Source organism: Lupinus angustifolius, unplaced genomic scaffold, assembly GCF_001865875.1.
Source record: "Lupinus angustifolius cultivar Tanjil unplaced genomic scaffold, LupAngTanjil_v1.0 Scaffold_397_2, whole genome shotgun sequence".
In the NCBI taxonomy this organism is placed as follows: Eukaryota; Viridiplantae; Streptophyta; class Magnoliopsida; order Fabales; family Fabaceae; genus Lupinus; species Lupinus angustifolius.
In genome coordinates, this window is record NW_017727796.1 from 7,278 (window position 1) to 28,644 (window position 21,367).

General features: G+C 29.1%; 1 protein-coding gene across 3 annotated transcripts; it reads right to left on the reverse strand.

The window, feature by feature from the left end:
* Positions 1 to 1,932: 1,932 nt before the first annotated feature.
* On the reverse strand, positions 1,933 to 6,825 carry LOC109341182 (type I inositol polyphosphate 5-phosphatase 10-like). Of its 3 annotated transcripts, XM_019579024.1 has the most exons (11): positions 6,698 to 6,825; positions 6,170 to 6,241; positions 5,956 to 6,025; positions 4,787 to 4,865; positions 4,587 to 4,691; positions 3,963 to 4,482; positions 3,659 to 3,846; positions 3,448 to 3,556; positions 2,901 to 3,052; positions 2,599 to 2,817; positions 1,933 to 2,261 (listed from the first exon to the last, which is right to left on the reverse strand). In XM_019579024.1, the coding sequence occupies exons 1-10, from the start codon at positions 6,761 to 6,763 to the stop codon at positions 2,610 to 2,612; spliced, it is 1,569 nt and encodes a 522-aa protein (XP_019434569.1). In that variant the 5' UTR covers positions 6,764 to 6,825; the 3' UTR covers positions 1,933 to 2,261; positions 2,599 to 2,609. The 3 variants fall into 3 exon arrangements, with proteins under 3 accessions (XP_019434569.1, XP_019434570.1, XP_019434568.1); XM_019579025.1 differs by lacking the exon at positions 1,933 to 2,261 and having other exon boundaries at positions 2,536 to 2,817; positions 6,170 to 6,223; XM_019579023.1 differs by lacking the exon at positions 1,933 to 2,261 and having other exon boundaries at positions 2,536 to 2,817.
* Between the last annotated feature and the right edge of the window lie 14,542 nt (positions 6,826 to 21,367).

Sequence of the window (21,367 nt, forward strand, 5' to 3'; positions counted from 1 at the left end):
CATTATATTTTGTTAATTTGTTTTTGTATTTATTAAGTATTGATAATTTGTTTATTGTGTTTATTAATAATAAGTAACAATGCAAAAATATTAAAGAGAATAACCATCCAAATAATTAACAAAAAAACAGAAATTAACATCCAAAATAATTGTTTTATTATTCATTCAGGGAGGCAAAATACATTATAATAAACTAAATGATTTGGTACATGCAAATATAATGAGCTAAATGATTTGGTAGAAGAGAAAATAATCTTGTCCACAATTTTTTCCTCTACTCGTCTACACAAATCTTGTACAACAGTTCATTGATTTCCTTTTAAAATCTAGGTCATTTTCCTATGAAAATCAAATGAAGGAAATCAATGAACTATTGTACTTAGGAATTGCTATAGATGATGAAGAAAAATAATTGAAAGAGATCGATAAAAATTGAAAGAGCTCAATGAACTAAATAATTCATTCACCTTTTCCTTTTATTTACTTTCAATTGCAAATCTTCATCTCACGCAAATCTTGTATGACAGCCACTTTCCTTCTGAAATCTGGGTCCTTTTGTAAAATCAAAACTTGTTAAAGACCTCTTTGACATGATTCTGAAACAAAAACCCAATTTTTTCCTCGATTCCTCTATACAAATCTGAGTGTTTTTTCTCTTTTTCACTTTTTGAAGTATTGCTCTTTTTTAACTACTTTGTATTTTTCTTCCTCCTATTTTCATGAACATACTCTTATAGAAACACATACTCTTTGGTTCTTAGCTTACTGATGAATTAGAACATTGAGTGAACCACAATATTTATAGATGAACAACCATTAATATTTCAACAAACGAAGAGACGTATAACTACTCGACCATTAATATTTCGACAACCAAGAAACGTATAACCACTCAACCATTAATATTTCAACAACCAAGAAATGCATAATCATTCAACCATTAATATTTCAACAAATGAAGAGACGCATTACTAATCCACCATTAATTTCTTGGACACTTAAAAAGTCGTAAAACATCAACAGCGCATAATTAAGCAAGCGCGATTACTATGTCATCTTCAACAGTGTTTCCTTAAATATGTGTTGTTGCATATATTCATATCAATAGTGATTCCTATCAAATACGTTGTTAAAAATAAATCAGTCAAGTCAGTGCTAACGTTATTGATGTTAAAGAATGCAATGCGTTGTTGAAGTTACACAAATTGACAGCGCATGTTTTATTATGCGCTATTGATGTTCTTCCGCCTCATTTTCAATAGTGTTGTTCAAAATTGCATTGTTGGATGACCGTTGTTTATTACGATATCTAGCGTAGTGAATAAAGGGAGGTGTGAAAAGCTGTTTTTAATACTTGGATACAAATTAAAAAAAAACATTTTTAAATACTCATATTTCATATTACGACAAAGGAAAGAGTGCATATAACTATATATAGCATCACTTCATATTTACTTTAAATAGCCATATTAATTACTAAATAAAAAGTATAGAGTTATTTTCTGAAGATACAAATATCTTTATTAAATAATTTTTTATCAAGTATTAAGAAGGATTTTTAAAAATTAACCTTTCAGGATACAACATTTACTCTATCCATATATAATTCAACTATTTGTAATGCTAATTTGCATCAAAACCAATTATGTAGAAGGGCAACATCTCATGAAGGATTAGTCTCACATCAAGGGTCTACCTTAGTAAAAATAAATTCATCTTGGTTAATGATGAACAAATATGTTATTTCAAAATATGTCATAAACCATGTCCCATATTTCAGACAAAATAATGAATGTTTAATTTTTTTAATTAACCTAACATATTTTCATTGGGATGAGACAGTATGTAAAACATAGTTTAGGATAACATATAATTTGTTAATGATTAACTATAAACATCAATAAGGTATGAATATACTCAAATCTTTCTTATATTTCAGAATCTTCACTTACATGAGGGGCTGGCCCTATTCCCCCTCTCTATTATCTAGGCCTTAGAGGCAAAAAAAGGGAAAAGTAAATACAAAATTAGGACTTTCTTTTCTTCTTTAACATCCTAAGTTAATTCACTGTTCTAATCACATCATTATTACATTTCCATAGCTTCTTCAATTATTACATTTCCATAGCTTCATCAATTCTCCTTAGTGTATATTATATGCCTGCATAGTGTGCAAACCAAAACCTTCAACCTCTTATTCCCTGGGAACTGATTTTTTTTTATATTTATCCTTGCCATCATTGTGGTTAGTGCATCAGTACCTGTGTATACATCAAAAGAGCACTTAACATTTGTCCCATCATAAAAAAATAAGCCTATAAAATGCTGAACTTAGAAGTTCATGCTTATCATTTCTAAGGAGCAGATAAGTGTATATATCTTGAAGGTTACTTAAAGAAGTTGATAGTTTGAGTATGTCTTACTTTATAAATTATTAGTTCATTATCACATGTCATGTATTTCATAAAAATCAGAAACTTTACTCTCTAAAATGCAAAGATGCAATTCACAATGGTCAATTGCAATACCATATAAATTGACAACATTCATGCATGCATGCTGTTTTTTCATGATATCATAAATTCAGTGGTTAATTACCTTATGAATTTTCAAGAATTAAATGAACTTCTTGTGGGTACTAGATCTTCAATATTGTGAAAGTTTAAAGTTGAAACTTTCTTCTTTTGTCCCTTTAACATAACCTTAATTTGTACTAAAAATGTTGCACAAACAGGCCTATGATCAGAAAACTTTAGTTCTTTACGTGTGTATGAAAGTTGTTGTATTCCCCTTCCACGCCACAAAATTCTATCACACCTACAATCCATAATTATTCAGATTTAAAAGACTATATATAAATATATTGTATTAAATTCTTCAAACTAACAAATATTATATACCATGCTGGAGTTCTCCTTTTGTTCTTTGAAATTTTCACACCTTCAAGATAGTAAGTATCTGAGTTTAAGGGATATTTATAAGTAGGTGCAAAGTAAATCTTCCCCTCTTTCCACCCCTTAAATACACGACCTGCTTCCCTTTCCATCTTGAGCTATTAAAAGAAAATATATATATATATATAAGAATGTATAATCATAAAAGTAACTAAAATTCACCAGAAAATAATATATACATATGCATATGTGGGATAGTAGTTAGATATAAGTCACAATAGCAAGGACCACTTATGCATCTAAAGGTCAAATAAAAACAATGCTGAATCATTTTAGCAAAACTTTTGGCACATAAATTTCTCCTTAGTATTTTCGGATGCATGATATCTCCTTGCGGTCCAATCACAAAACAGCATTGACATAATTTCTAGATAACGAAATGACAGCATGCACGAGATAATAACAACCAAACCTTAATCTTATTAGCTCGAGTCGGCTAATGAGTTGACAGCATGCATTATATTAATTTAAAATCTTAGGCAAGGGAAATTACCTGATCCTTAGCAAGAAGTGCAGGCCAGTTCTCCTTTTCCACAAGTCTTTTTGCATCATCATAGCTCAAAGAAATTCTGTAATTTAAGTCCCCAAACCACATGATTTGGCTGCAGACAAATTTTCCCATATGATCAGAAATTATGGGACCAAAATATGAAAAATCTCTGCATTATAATCACTTCTCATAAAAAGTTTCAAACTATGCTCACTCATGGTCTAAAATTTTGTCAGGCATCCTACTAGTCTTGCAATTCCTTGGAAACTGAGTGTTCTTTAGTATCTCTATGACATCGAGATTTCTGCGAAGCTCGTCCCCCTCTTTCTCGCCGGATGCCAAATGACTACAGATAAAGCAAAAACTTGTCTGATAAAATGACATGCTCACAGATATACACCCCTGCATCCATAGAACAAACCCGGTGATGTTAGACTTAAAAATTTAGTTTTCCATTGATACTTCTTACACATTTGCATTATGAAAATGACGATGTTAGACTTAAAAATTTAGACTACCTTGTTACCGAGGCATCCCATGATCCCGCGACTAATGCAACATGTTCTTAAATGGCCTACATGTTGAACAAGTTCCTTCCTCATCCAGACACAGACAAATATTCCAACCATTTGCTTACATGCAAGAAGACTATATTTCATCTCACTAGTAGCCAATGCATCAGAAATTGGGAAAATGTCATCCTCCTCTTCGGTGGAAGAATCATCTGGCTTTAACTTCGATTCTTTGCAGCGAAAACAGAAATCCTTAGCGGCTTGTCTTTCCATTTCAAGAGTACAGTTACAACATTTTAGCCTTTTTCCATTTATTTTCTTGAAAGTTTTCTTAATCTTCTTATAAGAAGGCTTTTGGAAGGACAAAGACCCTCCAAATGGTGCAGTGAGTTCTAGTCCTCTAGAGTCCAAATCTGAATGATGACCATTGAGTGATTTATTGATTAGAGAAAGCCATTTTGCAGCAGGCTCATTATCCTCTAATACTAGCACATTTCCGGCATTTAAAGGGACAATCTCCTGAAAGCTAGAATGATGGATAAACACAGATTACTTCTAGAACAAGTTAAAGCATAAATTTACAAGTTTAGTGTTTTCTTGACTAAAGAAAGTTCTTGAGAGAGAGAATACCCCAAAACATATATATCATGCTCATTTCGGACCTGAAGAAAATCACTTAGATCAAGGCTCCCACTGGGGCATTGGCCTCCTACATTCCATGTTGCTGAAAATACTCTAAAGAGTAAAAACAATCAAATAACTATGATCATTAATCTGGCATACGTGTTGTAATAACAGAAGATTATAAACAACAAAGTTCTTATAAATACCTCAAATTCTGAATTGTTTCACTAGAAGACATAGATGGTTCTGAGCCTCGGTTTTCAATGGATGTATGAGAAAGTGCTGCTGCAAGTAAACTCAAGTCATTATCAATATATACAAAAAATGTAAAAAAAGGTAATGAAAATGAAAGATGGTTGCTGAATTATGTTATGTGCAAGGTAAGAAACTCCTTTTATAGTAGGTAACTTATATACAACTAAGGGTATATTGTGGATAATGAAGAACATTAGGAAGTGATAAGAAGAGAGATATAATTCACTCTTGAAAACCAGCTTAAAATAAAGATTGTGTGAATCATATCATTCGATGCTCCACCTAAGTTCTACAGTTTTACAAGTCAACTTTCCAAACAAAAGAAGAAAACTAATTGATAAAAGTCTTCTTAGGGATATAATATTATCAGTAAAAGGTATATGCTTTTCTAAATACCCACCAATTATCTGCTATCAGTAAGAAGGAATTTTGTGTGTCAAGATAAAGAGAATAAGAAATTTTGTGGATAATTAACAGGGATAAAGAAAATGCATCCATTATTAACTACTTTATCTATTACAGTAGCTAAAACCCAAGCATGAATATATTCTTATATGTTACATCAAATAGCCAGGGATATTCTCACTCAGCCAATTTGAACTTTCAGTTATCAGTTAAGCCAGGTCATCTCCTAACATGCGGCAAAACGGTAAGTCCGATTGCCTTGTGACTTGAAGGATATTAGTTCAAATCCTGGAAATATGGACTATTCACTTAACAAGATAAGACTGCCGTAAATCTACATTCCCCAAATCCACTTGGTGGAAATCTTGTGCATTGGGCTACCCTTTTATCATATGCTTATAAGATAGAATAACAAAAGGTTCCATTTTAAGGGAAACAAAGAAAGAAGGAATCAACATTGTCTTCCTACAGAAAAAGTAGCGAGTTTAATAAATGATCCCTTCAATAGGAAAGTAGTGATTACACTTTTCAGGAAAGCAAGTTTAAGTGTTGAAAGGTATCTCTAAAGAAAACAACTAAAAGATAATATGAATGTGTTTTCTGGTCACCCATAATGAAAAAATATCATTCTAGCTTTCCCATATCTTTAGATACATAGCCAGAACATTGTCTTCTTCAATTTAGTTCAATCAGAATGAATTTCCATGGAACTCACCAGGTGAATCAACCGAACCTCTTGTCCTTCCATTTCTGTCTTTCATGGTCAAGACTTTCCGGATAAATGACTGAAACAACATTCACAACAATAATTGATAAATAAATAAAAACATCAACATTTAATCACATAATTAAGAAGAAGGCAAGTATATATACACACACACATATATATATATATATATAATATTATATCTGTGTATTTGAAAAATAACCTGTTTTTTTCTCTGCTGATTGCTTGACATCATATCTGAAACTGTATGTCTATCCTGAAATTCAGTGGCCATCTATATTCACAATCACAGATATTAGATCACAGTAAATTTATTAATGCGCAGAACATGATTATTTCACAGTGACAGTGACTATTCATAAGAATAAAAGGGAATCTCAAAGGGTTCATCACACCCAAAGAAAACTAAACATATTCATATTCAGAGTGCATGAAACACACGGGGATATTATAACCCTTATTTGCAAAGAAACTTCAAAATATTCATAATATTCATAAAACTCATAAAATATTGAGTGCAAAATGCAATGAGTATTGATTTATCAGAATGAATCCAATACTCGAAAATCTGAAAAAATCAACAGAAAATGGCATTCATGACGAAAGAAATCATAGCCATATAGAAAAAACATTGCCACCTTGCAAATGCTTTAAACCCAAATGTGATTCCTATAAAAAAAAAAGTCAACTTCTTAGGCCCATAAAATGAAAAAGGAAAAAGAAAAGGAACCTGAAAATCCATTGCTGTTCTAGAACTGAAAACTCTCTGCCAAAGGGTCCAAAGTTCATCTTCCATTGAGTCAAAAAACTAAGATATATATATTATTAACAAGCAAATATTTAATGATTCCAAAAAATATATAAGATGAGACAGAAAATTGGGTATGTGTGCATATATAGAGGGTTGAGTAATGGAATTGAAAATGGATGAAATGAAAAAGCAAAAATAAAGAAAAGGTCAAAGGGTGGATGGATTCAATGGAATGGAATATATTGTATATGTCCCTTCATTCACATGTATTATTATTAATATTTGTGAGTTTAATAAGGGCTATGATTCGTCCGTTTCTTCCTTGTTTTCTTGTGTGGATCAGAAACCAAAAAAATGTACATTTTCGTAGAAAAACAAAAAAGAATTGTTTCTTTCAATCAATGCATTGAGATTTGGCATTAAAGTTTGAACCTGGTACCTGTAGTGTTAGTTTGAAGAATGATAGTAAATAAGGAGAAGAGATTTGCTATCATATTTTCTTTCATATACTTTTTCCCACTAATTAAAATGTTTTTTACACAACCATTATTTATTTATTAACATTATTTAAACAAAAGTAATACTACGAATCAATAGTAGATGATGTGCTAACAATATAAAAAAATCTTACAATATCAGTGTATAGATTTTAAACTCTATTATTATTATTATTGGTTTATTGGTTTATGATATAATTTGGAATAATAAATTAATGTTAAAAAAGTCTATAGAGAGAGGGAGAAAATGTAAAGGAATGAAACCCACGTGTGCGTCTGCAAATAAAATCACAATAGTAGTAGTTGTACTATGTATCTACCAACTTCCAAATAAAGTTGACGGTTTTTGCTATGTCCCTTCAGTGTGGCACCAAAAATGGCCAACTTTGGCCTTCCTATGCAATAATCTTTGTCTCCTTCCATGGATTTTCTTATGACATAAAAAATTTCATTTTTCATATTGTTTTAGAAAAATGTTGTTCTTCGGTGTTAATATGAAGATACATATATTGGTAATAGATGTTACATGTTATTTTCAAACATATATATATTTATATAGGAATAGTTCTTAAATATGGTTATTGTTTCAACTCATACAAGGTGTTATAAACCACTATTTTTTAAAAGTAATGAATTATATTTCTACATATGTCGAGAAAAACATTAATTATTGAGTAAACTTTAGCCTCACTTGTAAAGGTAAGTTTTCTTTCTCTAACAATAATAAAAATAAATCAACATATAAAAAAATACCAAAATACTCATTATCCACCAACTCCTCATCCTATCTTTTTATCTTCCTTCTTTAATTTATTTTTTACTTTTAGTCAAATTGCAAACATTTGAGACAATGAACATATAAAATATAAGAGAAAATATGTACCTACTAATAGTTTAAGAGTTTTTTATATTATTGTCTATTAAATAAAAGTAATGAAAATGTGAATGATGTATTGATGGGATAATATTGTACTCAATATATAATGTCTATAACAAATGTAAGAAAATATAAGTATAAGCAATATAAAACGTTAAATGTTAACAGAACAATATTATATATTATGTATTTATAATACAATTATTTTTGAGAAAAATGTATACATTAATGGTATATGAATTTTATTTACTGTCACTATATAATATATTATTCATATTTAATTATCGTTTACTCTTCAAAAAAATTAATTCAAATAAATGATATATTAACTGTATTAATTTGAGATGGAATTGAGTTTCAAACCCTAGTTTTAATGTCAATCCATAAAAATGGATTCAATTGAACTTATAAGTTTATAAACATTCTAAACTTGATCAAGGATCCTTTCCATTAATGTATAGACAAATATTTAATTTTATTTGTGTTTTTAATGATAAAATATTATTTTATTGTATATAAAATGATAAAAATATCGTATAATATTATTATTTTCTTTGTTTTTTATAGTATTTACCTTCAAGAGTTTAAATTTCATAAATGGTCCACCAAACAGTTTTAATTTCTTAAATAATAAAAGTTTAGTCGTCATTGTTTTTGTGAATTAATGAATAACAAACCATGATTTTTGTGAAAGCAATCAAGAAAATAATCAAGGGCACCGCCATGCATGTATTGAGATAGGAGCAATTATGAAAATGGAAAAAAGTCAAAATAATTTGTTTTTATATATTTTAATTTTCTCTCATTTAATATTGCTCATTGATTAACAATCTAACAACAAAAAATAAATATAATCAAAACTTTTAATCAGGGTAAATAGATAAAAAGTAGATGCATGATGCATAAAAATGTAAGATAATTGAACCATCAAAACATGTTAGGATGTGTCTTATAACAAGGATAAGAGAGTGAAGTACTAAATATTTAATTTTACAATACAAAAATATTTTTTATCCTCTTGTACTTGGTGGTTATGGTCAAGAAAATCCAAAAAAAAGGTCAAAAGTGATATATTTGCAATAACTTTGTTTTGTAGTTTTATAGGTGAAGAAAATTTCGTTGGAGTGCTTATCCTATATTTAATTAAAGAATTGTATTAATCTCACTTCTAGAAATTATACATTGGGAAGCTAATTCTATTAAGTGAAAAATTAGTCAATTTTCAATTGAATGTTACTCTTTAAAACTTCTTAAGATGGAGACTAACATTTTTCTGAATTTAACCAAAAAGAAATGTATTACTTAGTGAAAGGAATTTGAAAGTGTTTGACCCGTCTAATGAATGATAAGAGGTTCTTTTACCAATTTCTTAATGCTTCATTTAATAGGAGGGAATAAAGTAAGAAGAGAGAAATAAAAAGGAGAGAGAAAAGAAATATAAAGTGAAGTTTTGTGTTGTTTTGTTGTATAGAAAAAAGAGAGATGAACGTTTATTTTTTCACTATTCCTCCCTCATTTTCTGTTCGGATTAAAAAAAATTGGTGGGTCCCGCTTCCTTTTTTATTCTCCCTTCTTAAATTATCTCCTCAACCAAAGGAGAGAAAGAAGATTTTTCTCTCTTTTTCTCGTACCAAATGAATGTTAAAAGTTCAAAATTATGAATCAGACTTATTTCTAATATCAAGAAGATAGTTATATAAAAAAGTAAAAAAAAACAAAGAATAATAATATTTATAACATTGCAAAAACATAATTCTCCAAGCCATAGCTTTAGCCATACAAATAGGCTCTTCCAAATGGATGAATGTACAGTCAAAGTCAAGTTATGAAATGGGTCAATCTCAAAGTAGCTGAATGAATATTGCCTTTAACCATAATAATAGAATCAAAAGGAACCAAAAAAGATAAAGGAAAAGACAAGGACTGAAAATTGAAACTAGTTATAAAGGTGAAGCTAGAGCGTACGTAGTGTTATAGTATGGTCCCAAAGATGATTTTGTTGATAAATTATTCATTCTAGCTCCTTTTACCAAGTCTCTAACTTTTGTAGTACTACGCCAACTTACAAAGAGACGAAGCCAGCCTAGAGTACCACCAAAATGGCGGCATAGAAAAAGTACATCATTCTCCCCAAATAAAGGATGACCATTTGTCTTTCAAATATACAACAAATCAGATTTTATTTGGATTCTCTCATGTAGTTGCACCTTCGAAACTTTTTTATACATCATCCTTTATTTAAGAAAAGATGATGTATAAATCAAAATATTCACGATAAACATTATCGTGTATGAGATCATGGCTCTAGCGGTTACGGGAGAGATGTACTTGTCGGAGAGGATCCAAATCTAGGAAAGTGGGGTTGCTTGAATCCCACTTAAGAGACATACTCCTTGGTATTCCTGCTTTCATGCTTCATTAACCAAAAACCAAGCAAACACCAAAGTTCAATTTATCTTTCCCTGTTTTCGAGCTCTATCTTCTTCTAAGGAATGAGGACAATGAAGTGTCTAGAAAATTGAATGAACCTTTGTCCCATTTTTTAACATATGGTTTTAATAGTGACCCATCTATAGACAAGTTATGTCCTTTTCTCCTTCCATTCAGGATCATGTTACAAAGCCTAGTTGAACACTTATAATATAACAGTGGAAGATGATTGAATATGACATATCAGTTATCATATTATATATATCATATGTTTTTTATTAGTTATATACACAAAATCTTAATAAATAAATAGTTATGAGCTTTGGTAGATGCTTGCGACAGCAGCATCTAATTATTAAATCATGGGTCGTAAATGGAATATTATATAGGGGTGTCATTTGTCATAACATAATGTAATAGTCTGTTTGAGTAATATGATAAACCTTACAAAATTTAAAAGGAAAAATGGGACAGGGTTATATTTTGAAAGTAATGCAATGTAATAGGCTACATGCTTGAATAATATGCTGAAGTATATAAAAAATGCAACAAAATTATACTTTGAAAATAACGAAATGGTAGGAAAATAATGTTGTCCACGCTACATGTATTTTAAGCCAAGAATAGAAGAAGGGACCTAGCTTGAAAAGAAATGAACACACTACGAATCTATTCATTTTCTAGGCTTAAAATAAATAAATGTACATTCCTAAATAGAGACAGCTTTTATTGGGAAAAATCCAAGAGTAAGAGAAAACTGACTTAGGAATGAAACATTCAAATTAGAAGGGGCATAAATATTATGGAGACACTAATAAAAGAAAAAAGGTGGTGTGTTAGAATATAGAGTGAAATTGGAAAAATAGAAAATCTTATATTAGATAGCTTATATATTTGAGAAATGCTTATAAGTGAGAGAGTCCACCCTTGGAGATACCTGAAGAAGTATAATGAGTTTTGTGGTGGGAAAGTATATATATGAGTGACGATCACACACATTACTATCTAGCTAACTTGATTGGATTGTGTTGTTTATCTATTTTCATTTTTTTGAAATCAATTTATTTAATTTTAAGTTTTGACAATCACATACACGCTTCTGAATGTTTGGCACACATCAGTGTACACCTCCCTCGTCCCATCATCCACCTTACATATGCTTCATATGACAATTTATTTTCAATTGTGTGCAATTACTTGGGTAAGGATCCTCTATCCCAACAAGATCCTATCCTCATGTTTCTAATTAATAACATTTTTTATAATAATATAAAATATTGATTTATATTTTTTATAAATAAAAAATCAATTAAGTAACACATTTTAATTTGCTTAGTATATCATTAAGGATACCAATGAGTATAGGAAATCTTCATCCCAATCAGATAGGTTCCTTTCTTTTATGATCGTTTGGATTCTTAGATCTATAAAATAGAGTCTTCAACCATTCGGAACATCACACCAAAAAGTGACTTAGTATAGTAATTTTCTCTTCTCCCTCTTTTTATGCACATTCTCGCCAACTTGCCCCCTTTCTTTTCTTATAGTTTTTAGGATTTTTGAGTGACACTAGTCATATAAATGAGTATAGGAAATCTTCATGAGTATGGGAAATCTTCATCCCAATCAGATAGGTTCCTTTCTTTTATGATCGTTTGGATTCTTAAATCTATAAAATAGAGTCTTCAACCATTCGGAACATCTCACTAAAAAATGACTTAGTATAGTAATTTTCTCTTCTCCCTCTTTTTATGCACATTCTCGCCAACTTGCCCCCTTTCTTTTCTTATAGTTTTTAGGATTTTTGAGTGACACTAGTCATATAAATGAGAGTAAGTTGTCATATTTGAATGGATAATTTTAAGAATGGTTTCCAAGATGCATTGGTTGTATGATATGATGATATTGAATATTTTATGATGGGAACGCTTTATAGCCTACTCGTATTACTTTTAATATAAACATGATATATCTTAAAGAAAACGACATTGTAAGGGACTCAAGTCAATAATATAACAAATTTTGGAGTGGAATTGATGTAATTGTGGAATTCTTAAAATGTTGATCAATTATGACAAAATTTGGAGTGGGATTTAGGTAGTGATATCATTAATTAAGTTTGTGGGGCACATAATTAGCGTACAACACTTACATGGCTGTATTACAATTGAATCTGATTCAGCATACAGACGCAAAAAAGTTAAACGAAATAGAAGCATTTAGTAGGGATACGCTATACAGAGAATTCAAGGCTTAAACAATTTCATTAATTATTTGAAGTGTGTCAACATAAATATTGTTTCGTGTAAAAATGGGGCAAATCAAGTTTAAACACATGACCAAGGTTTTAAATTATATTCCTGAGTCACAGCTATAATATTACACGTTTGAGGGTCTTTATAATGAAATTATTACGGTCATGATAATTACAATTGTGTCCACAACATTTTCTCTACAAACCAGTTTTCACATCCAGTTTCAAATTCGGATTTTTTTTACCAATTTTTGGAAATCCAATTTCTAATCCAGATTTTTTATCTAGTATTTCAGTTTCTTCTGAAGCATGTTATTGTTATGTGTTTATTCTATTTATTTGTTTTTTATGGAATTTAGTTTTGGACTTCCAAAGGAGGAATCTGTTCACACAAGCTAGGAAAATTTTGTGCAGTGAGCTCAATAATCCTCCTATTGCAAATGGAACAGTTCAGAAGCTTAAATTAGAAGGAAAAAAGGCCTTGTGTGGCATGATGCAGAATGATAAGGGAAAACTAGTACTAAAAACTTCAAGGGTCATGGTAAACACCTACTTTTTGTTCGGCCCAAAAAAGTTTAAAAACTTTTTAAAAAAATAATAAATTAACCTCATTTTATTTATTTTGGTATTTTCTGAAATTTTAATCAATAAAAATAATAATAAAAAATTATGAATTTTTATAATTATTTTCGAAATTATTAAATTAAAGAAATTAAGAATGCTTGAAATTCTTTTTAGAAGCTTCACTTTACGCAAAAAAATAAAAGAAATTAAATATAACAAAAAATAATAATAATAAACAAATCAAGTTCCTAAATCTAAATGATTAGGTTAACTAAAAATTCAAAAATAATAATAAATAAATTAATGATATTAGATATTCTAAATCCAAGTGATTAGGTTAACCAAAAAGTCAAAATAATAATAGATAAATTAATATTGTTAGGATTCTTGAACTTAGGTGGTTAGATTGACCAAAGGTTCAAAACTAAAATAAATTAAGAAAATGACTTTAGGAAATAAAATTTTTTGAATTGGGAATGGACTACTATGAGCCTATACTTTTTTCCTTAAAAATGAGAGAGAGAAAATGTTTATTTTATTTATTTATTTTGATTTTTCAAAAAATTTAATATTAAATTTATAGGAAATAATTAATTTTATTTTTTTCCATATTTTATAAAATATTTCGAAATAATTTAAATAATTAAATAATCAAATACACTAACAACCTAATTTAAATTTGAAAAATGAATAACAGAAAAATTATTAAAATAATATGAAAAGATATAATCAAACAAGTCTGTTAAGATTCCTAAAATTAAGAGATTAAATTTATCCGAATTTGAAAATTTGTTAACCGAAATTTTGGGATTCAGTGATTGAAAGTTCACTATAAGTAGAGCTTAGGGTGAACATAAAAAACTACACCGAAAACAATGAAAAAACTCTGCAAAAAATAACTTGTCGTGAGAGAGAAAACTCTATTTTTATTCAAAAAGATCATGTGCAGACAAGTTCATGCCATTCCCGTGCACTTGCGTTGAACGTGAAACCACAATCGTTTGATCTGCTTACTTCCCACGCCTTTACGTTGACCAAAGATCCAGCCAATCATATCATGAAAAGTGTCTCAGCTATGGTGCATCGTGCCACACGAGATTATCCAACCCGCGGGAGTAGGTGATCCCCTGCAGACGAGCCCACAGCGCGATGTTGTGCGTCTCGCATCCATCGTGTGACAATTTGTCACATGCCTCAGCCCGTTGATCTTCCATGCTTTGTTCAATCTCTGTCTACCACATGTTCGCCTCTTTTGTCAGTTACCACACGTGATTCTTGCCTGCACATTGCCCAAAAATCAATCATCCCTTTGTAATCAGGTGTAGTTTTCAGTCATTTTTCTCTTCACTCTTTTTTCTAATTGTTTCAAATATATTTTTATTTATTCAATGACACAAATATTAATATTTAAAATAATTTTGTACTAATAATTCACTAATTAATATTATATAAAAGTCCAATAATAATAGTGTACAATAAATCTAGAATTTCAAGGATAATGAGTAATCATCAAAAATAATAAAATCTCATCATTATAATTAATAATTAATATATGTTTTTTTTAAATTTTTATATGTTTTAACAAACTGATTTTTTTGGTTTTCTATAATTATCCATCAATTATTAATAAAGAATAATGATTTCCTAAAAATAATTTAGTAAATGTTTAAAATGTAAATCAAAGTACTTTAGTGCATTCTTCAATTAAATCAAGTTTTACCCTAGTCATTTGATAATCCATAAAAATTTATTTTTTTCCTAATAAAATTTCAAATCACATCTCTACACGAATTTAAATTTTTTTAAATAAAACATGACCAACAAGTACTTTTCAAAAAGAATAAAATGATTTTGAGATTTAATCAAAGATGGGAAAAAGGTCACTCTAGAGGTCTCTGTCTTCGAAAAGTCGTGCTATGACACTTCTTTTCAATCGATTAAATCTCAAAATCAATTAAATTTCATTTTGTTAATTAAATAAATAACGAAAAATTTACCGAATTTTTTTTTTCCAATAATAAATAAAACATGCAAAATATATTTTTTTGACTAAAAAATTTATTATCTTTAATTAAAATTCCTTCAACCAACAAACATTTTTCTACCTAAAGAATCGCGTAAGCTTTGGTTCCCTTAACAGGGATGCTAGGATCAAGGTCAATCTTGTCATGCATCATAATAAAAAATAAGTTTTTTATTTTTAATAATTAATTAATTAATCAGACAATTTAATAAAATAATAATAATGATAATAAATTTATATATTCTAACGAATGGTACCGTCTAAGGCGGACGGGTAGGGTGTTAATACCTTCCATACCTTTTAACCGACTTCCAAACCTGGATATCAAAAATCCAAAATATTTTTCTACATCTTGAAGTATAACATGTAGTGGCGACTTTAAACTAAGTCGTGCAACCGAAATTGGGGCACGACAGCTGAAGACTCTGCTGGGAACTTTTTTGAGAGAGTTCGACCCATAATCAATAAAATGTGTGACTAAATATTTACCATTGTTATTATTATTATTTATTTGATTTATTAGCTAATTTCTAATAATATTTCAGGCTTAATTATTAATTATATGTATAAATATGAATTATATGCTTAATTTTAATTGTATGTATAAATATGAAAATTGCATGCTTAATTATTACTTATGTGTTATAAATATGAAAATTGCGTTCTTAATTATTAATTGTATTGTAAAAAATATGAGAGTTGTGTGCTTAATTATTAATTATATGTTATAAATATAAAAATTGCATGCTTAATTTATAGTTGTATGAATTACATACTTAATTATTAGTTGTATGTATAGATATATATTACACACTAAGTTATTAATTATATGAATTGCATGCTTAATTAGTAATTATATGTTCATGTCATGTATGTATTATTTTTGTTATTATTTGATATATAATGTACACATTTTAGGCACAAACATATATCCTACACCTAGGTATTAGTGATACATTTTTTAATAGAAGGGACATTAGCCTCACTGGTCGCGGTCTTTGCCGCTTCTAAGTGTTGGGGATGTGAATCACACATACTGTTACCTCTTATTATGAGTTAACCGCTCGAGCATATCTCATGTTTCTAACATCATAATATTTTGGTTTCTCTATTTGAGAGGGATGCAATATGGGCACCTTTATAAGGAGTCTAGAACTTACCAATGACGTCCATTGTATGTTAAAACCTTGTCTTAGGATGTTGTACTTGATGTGAATTATCGTGATGTGTGTAATGTTTGTATTGTAACACATTGTTTGGAATTTTGTCGTATAAAATAAAAATCATTAAAACATTGCATCCTTGACGGGAAGTCTTGTTCCCTCACCAAGGGGATTGTTATAAAGATAAATAAGACAATCCACTTTTGCCCTAAGTTAGCCAGAACGACAGATAATTATTTTAATATATATATATATATATTTAATTGTAATGATGGCTACATTATCTTAAAATGGGGCTCATGACCTAGGAAAACAGATTCATATACATTCATTCATGCATTATCACATTTTGTGTATAAATAATTAATTGTTATGTATTTTTAATTTAATAGGTGCATTTTACATTAAAAGATAGACCATTTCAAAATTTAAAAAATAATGACCACAAATAATTCTAGCAACAAATTGGCACCCGAAAAATCAACAAAACTAGAATTGTCAATAATTAATGCAAGTTTCTTGGATGAAGAAATTCACAAAATTCTGGAAGAAATTAAAAAGCAATTTAGAGATAATTTCTGGGAATTTTAGACCTTGTGTTATTCAAAGTTCGTCCCCAAGGCCTGGAGGTTATGTAAGTCATGATTCAGTTCTGGAATCACAAGTTTCGGGTATTTGAGTTTCCTAACCTTGATGCCGCTCCAAAAGAGCCTCATATTCTTCTATGGTTGGAGCGGCATCAAGGTTAGGAAACTCAAATACCCGAAGCTTGTGGTTCCAGAATTGAATCATGACTGCCTTGGGGACGAAATTGGACTAACACAAGGTCTAACAATTCCTCGAAATTATCTCTAAATTGCCTTTTAAATTCTTCCAGAATTTTGGGAATTTGTTCAGCCAAGAAACTTGCATTAATTATTGACAATTCCAGTTTTGTTGATTTTTCAGGTGCCAATATGCTGCTAGAATTATTTGTGGTCATCATTTTTTAAATTTTGAAATGGTCTATCTTTTAATGTAAAATGCACCTATTAAATTAAAAATACATAGCAATTATTTATTTATACACAAAATGTGATAATGCATGAATGAATGTATATGAATTTTTTTTCTGAGGCCATGAGCCCCATTTTAAGATAATGTAGCCATCATTACAATTATATATATATATATATTTAAATAATTTTATGTCGTTCTAGCTAACTTAGGGCAAAAGTGGACTGCCCTATTTATCTTTGTAACATTCCCCTTGGTGGGAGAACAAGACTCCCCCAAGGGTGCAAGTTTTAATGATTTTTATTTTATACGACAAAATTCCAAACAATATGTTACAATACAAACATTACACACATAACGATAATTCACATCAAGTACAACGTCCTAGGACAAGGTTTTAACATACAATGGACGTCTTTGGCAAGTTCTATACTCCTTATAAAAGTGCCCATATTGCATCCCTCTCAAATAGAGAAACCAAAATATTATGATGTTAGAAACATAAGACCAGCTCGAGCAGCTAACTCATAATAAGAGATAACAATATGAGTGGTCCACATCCCCAACACTTAGAAGCGGCAAAGATCGCGACCAGTGAGACTAATGTCCCTTCTATTCAAAAATGTATCACTAATACCTAGGTGTAGGATATATGTTTGTGCGTAAAATGTGTACATTATATATCAAGTAATAACAAAAATAATACATACATGACATATAATTCATATACGCAACATATAATTACTAATTAAGCATGCAATTCATATAATTAATAACTTAGCATGTAATATATATCTATACATACAACTAATAATTAAGTATGTAATTCATACAACTATAAATTAAGCATGCAATTTTTATATTTATAACATATAATTAATAATTAATCACACAACTCATATTTTTACAATACAATTAATAATTAAGCACACAATTTTCACATTTATAACACAAAACTAATAATTAAGCATGCAATTTTCATATTTATACATACAATTAAAATTAAGCATATAATTCATATTTCTACATATAATTAATAATTAAGCATGAAATATTATTAGAAATTAACTAACCAATCAAATAAATAATAATAATAATAATAATAATAATAATAATAATAACAATGGTAAATATTTAGTCACACATTTTATTTATTATGGGTCGAACTCTCTCAAAACATTTCTCAGCAGAGTCGACAGGTGTCGTGCCCCGATTTTTGGCTGCACGATTTAGTTTAAAGTCGACACTACATTTTATACTTAAAAATGTAGAAAAATGTTTTAAGCTCAATTACCTTGAGCTTTTGGATTTTTGATATCCAGGTTCGGGAGTTGATTAAAAGGTAGGGAAGGTATTAACACCCTACCCGTCCACCTTAGGCGATACCATTCATTAAAATACATGACTTTATTATTATTATTATTATTATTTTATTAAATTGTATGGTTAATTATTAAAAATTAAAAATTATTTAATTTTATTATGATGCAAGACAAGATTGACCATGGTCCTACGTATCACTATTAAGGAAATCAATGCTTATGATGTTCTTAGGTAGAAAAAGGTTTGTTGGTTGAGGGTATTTTAATTAAATGGAATATATTTTTTAGTCAAAAAATATCTATTTTAAAAGTTTTATTTATTATTGAAAAAAAATTATTCGGTTACTTTTTTGTTATTTGTTTAATTAAGAAAATAGAATTTAATTGATTTTGAGATTTAATCGATTGAAAAGAAGCGACTTAGCGTGACCATCTCTTCATCTTTGATTTAATCTCAAAGACATTTTATTCATTTTGAAAAGTGCTTGTTGGTCATGTTATATTTAAAAAAGTGTTAAATTTGTGTAGACATGTAATTTGAAATTTTATTATGAAAAAAAAGAAAATTTTATGGATTATTAAATGACTATGGTAAAACTTGATTTAATTGAAGAATGTACCAAAATACTTTATTTTACACTTTAAACATTTACTAAATTATTTTTAGAAAATCATTATTATTTATTAATAAGTGATAGATGATTATAGAAAACCAAAAACATCAATTGCTAAAACATATAAAAAATTAAAGAAAAAACAAATTATTAATTATTCATTAAAAATGATGATATTTTATTATTTTTTATGATTACCTATTATCCTTAAATGCTCAGATTTAATGCACGCAATTATTATTGGACTTTTATAAAATACTAATTAGTGAATTATTAGTACAAAAATTATTTTAAATATTAATATTTGTGTCATGGAATAAATAAAAATATATTTGAAACAATTAAAAAAATGTGAAGTAAAAATGATTGAAAACTTCACCTGATTACAAAGTGGTGATTGATTTTTGGATACTGTGTGGACAGGAATCACGTGTGATAACTAGCAAAAGTGGCGAACACGTGGCAGACATAGATTGAATGAAGCTTGGAAGATCAACATGCTGAGATACGTGGCAGATTGTCACGCACTGGATGGGAGACGCACAACACCGCACTGTGGGCTTGTTTGCAGGGGATCTCCTGCTCCCACGGGTTGGATAATCTCGTGTGGCACGGTGCACCGTAGCTAGGACACTTATTGTGATCAGATTGGCTGGATCTTTGGTCAACGTAAAGGCGTGGGAAGTAAGCGGATCGGACGGTTGTGGTTTAATGTTCAACGCGAATGCACATGAATGCCATGAACCCGTTTGCACTAGATCATTTTGAATAAAAAATAGGGTTTTCTCTCTCACGACACGTTATTTTTTTGCAGAGGTTTTTCAGTGTTTCTGAGTATTTACAATGTCGTTTTTGTTTAACCTAAGCTCTATTTATAGAAAAAATTTAACCACTGAATCCTTAAAATTAGGTTAACCGATTTATCATCTAATTATTTAATTTTAGGAATCCTAATAAAACAATTTTGACCAACATATTTTAATATTATTTTTTATCCTTAAAATTTCAAATGAAAGTTTGCTCAATCAACATAGTTGACATTTTCATTTAATTACCTTAATAAATCCGAAAATAATTATAAAAGTCCATAAAAAAATTTTAATTCTTTTTATTAATTTAATATTATAATTTTGAAAATATTAAAATAAATAAAATCATTTTATCAATTATTTTTAGGGGCAAATTTATGAGTTTCTAGAAGGTATTTTTTATTTGTTTTTGAAAAATCCCTTTTTTGTTTTTTGGAAATTCGATTTTTTGAATTTTGAATTTTGGTTTACTTGATCACTTAGATTTAGGAACCTTAATATAATTGGTTTGATCTCTTATTCTAAATTTGGATTTTAGTTATCCTAATCATTTAGATTTAGGAACCTTAACATAACATATTTATTATATTTTTAGAAAACTATTTTTGGAATTCTATTATTTTGTATTTAAAAAAATTTGGGCTTTTTCTGGTTCGGATAAAAATGAGTGTTCATAGTCAAATTCTCATGTAATTTTGAGATTTCTCAAAAATTGATTCTTTATGAGGTTGGTAGAAATGTTTCTAAAAGCAAATGGTGAAACTGCATAATTAAGAAAAACATAAACTAAATACAAAATACATCAAATAACAAATTAAAAGTGGATAATTACATGAACATTGAGATGACATTAAGATTACAATGCCATCATAGAAACTAATTGAGGCTCATGACCATGAACTCTCAAGCGATATATACAAGTGTGTGAGCTTCCATGGTTTGACACAAATTCGAGCCTGACTATATCTATGAGACCAGAACTAGCAGAACTTAGCATATTGAAAATTTGAGCATTGCTCTTCTCGATTTCATACGTAAATTTGACTATAATGTGCTTCTTTTCAGTATCAATCAGAGCATCAGTATTACGCACCTGCAGC

Coding starts and splice junctions, on each gene's coding strand:
- LOC109341182 (XM_019579024.1), bottom strand. CDS start 6,763: ATGGAAGATGAACTTTGGACCCTTTGGCAGAGAGTTTTCAGTTCTAGA. Junction 4,483..4,586: donor CATGATATATATGTTTTGGG/GTATTCTCTCTC, acceptor CCATCATTCTAG/CTTTCAGGAGATTGTCCCTT. Junction 3,053..3,447: donor CACTTCTTGCTAAGGATCAG/GTAATTTCCCTT, acceptor TTCTTTTAATAG/CTCAAGATGGAAAGGGAAGC.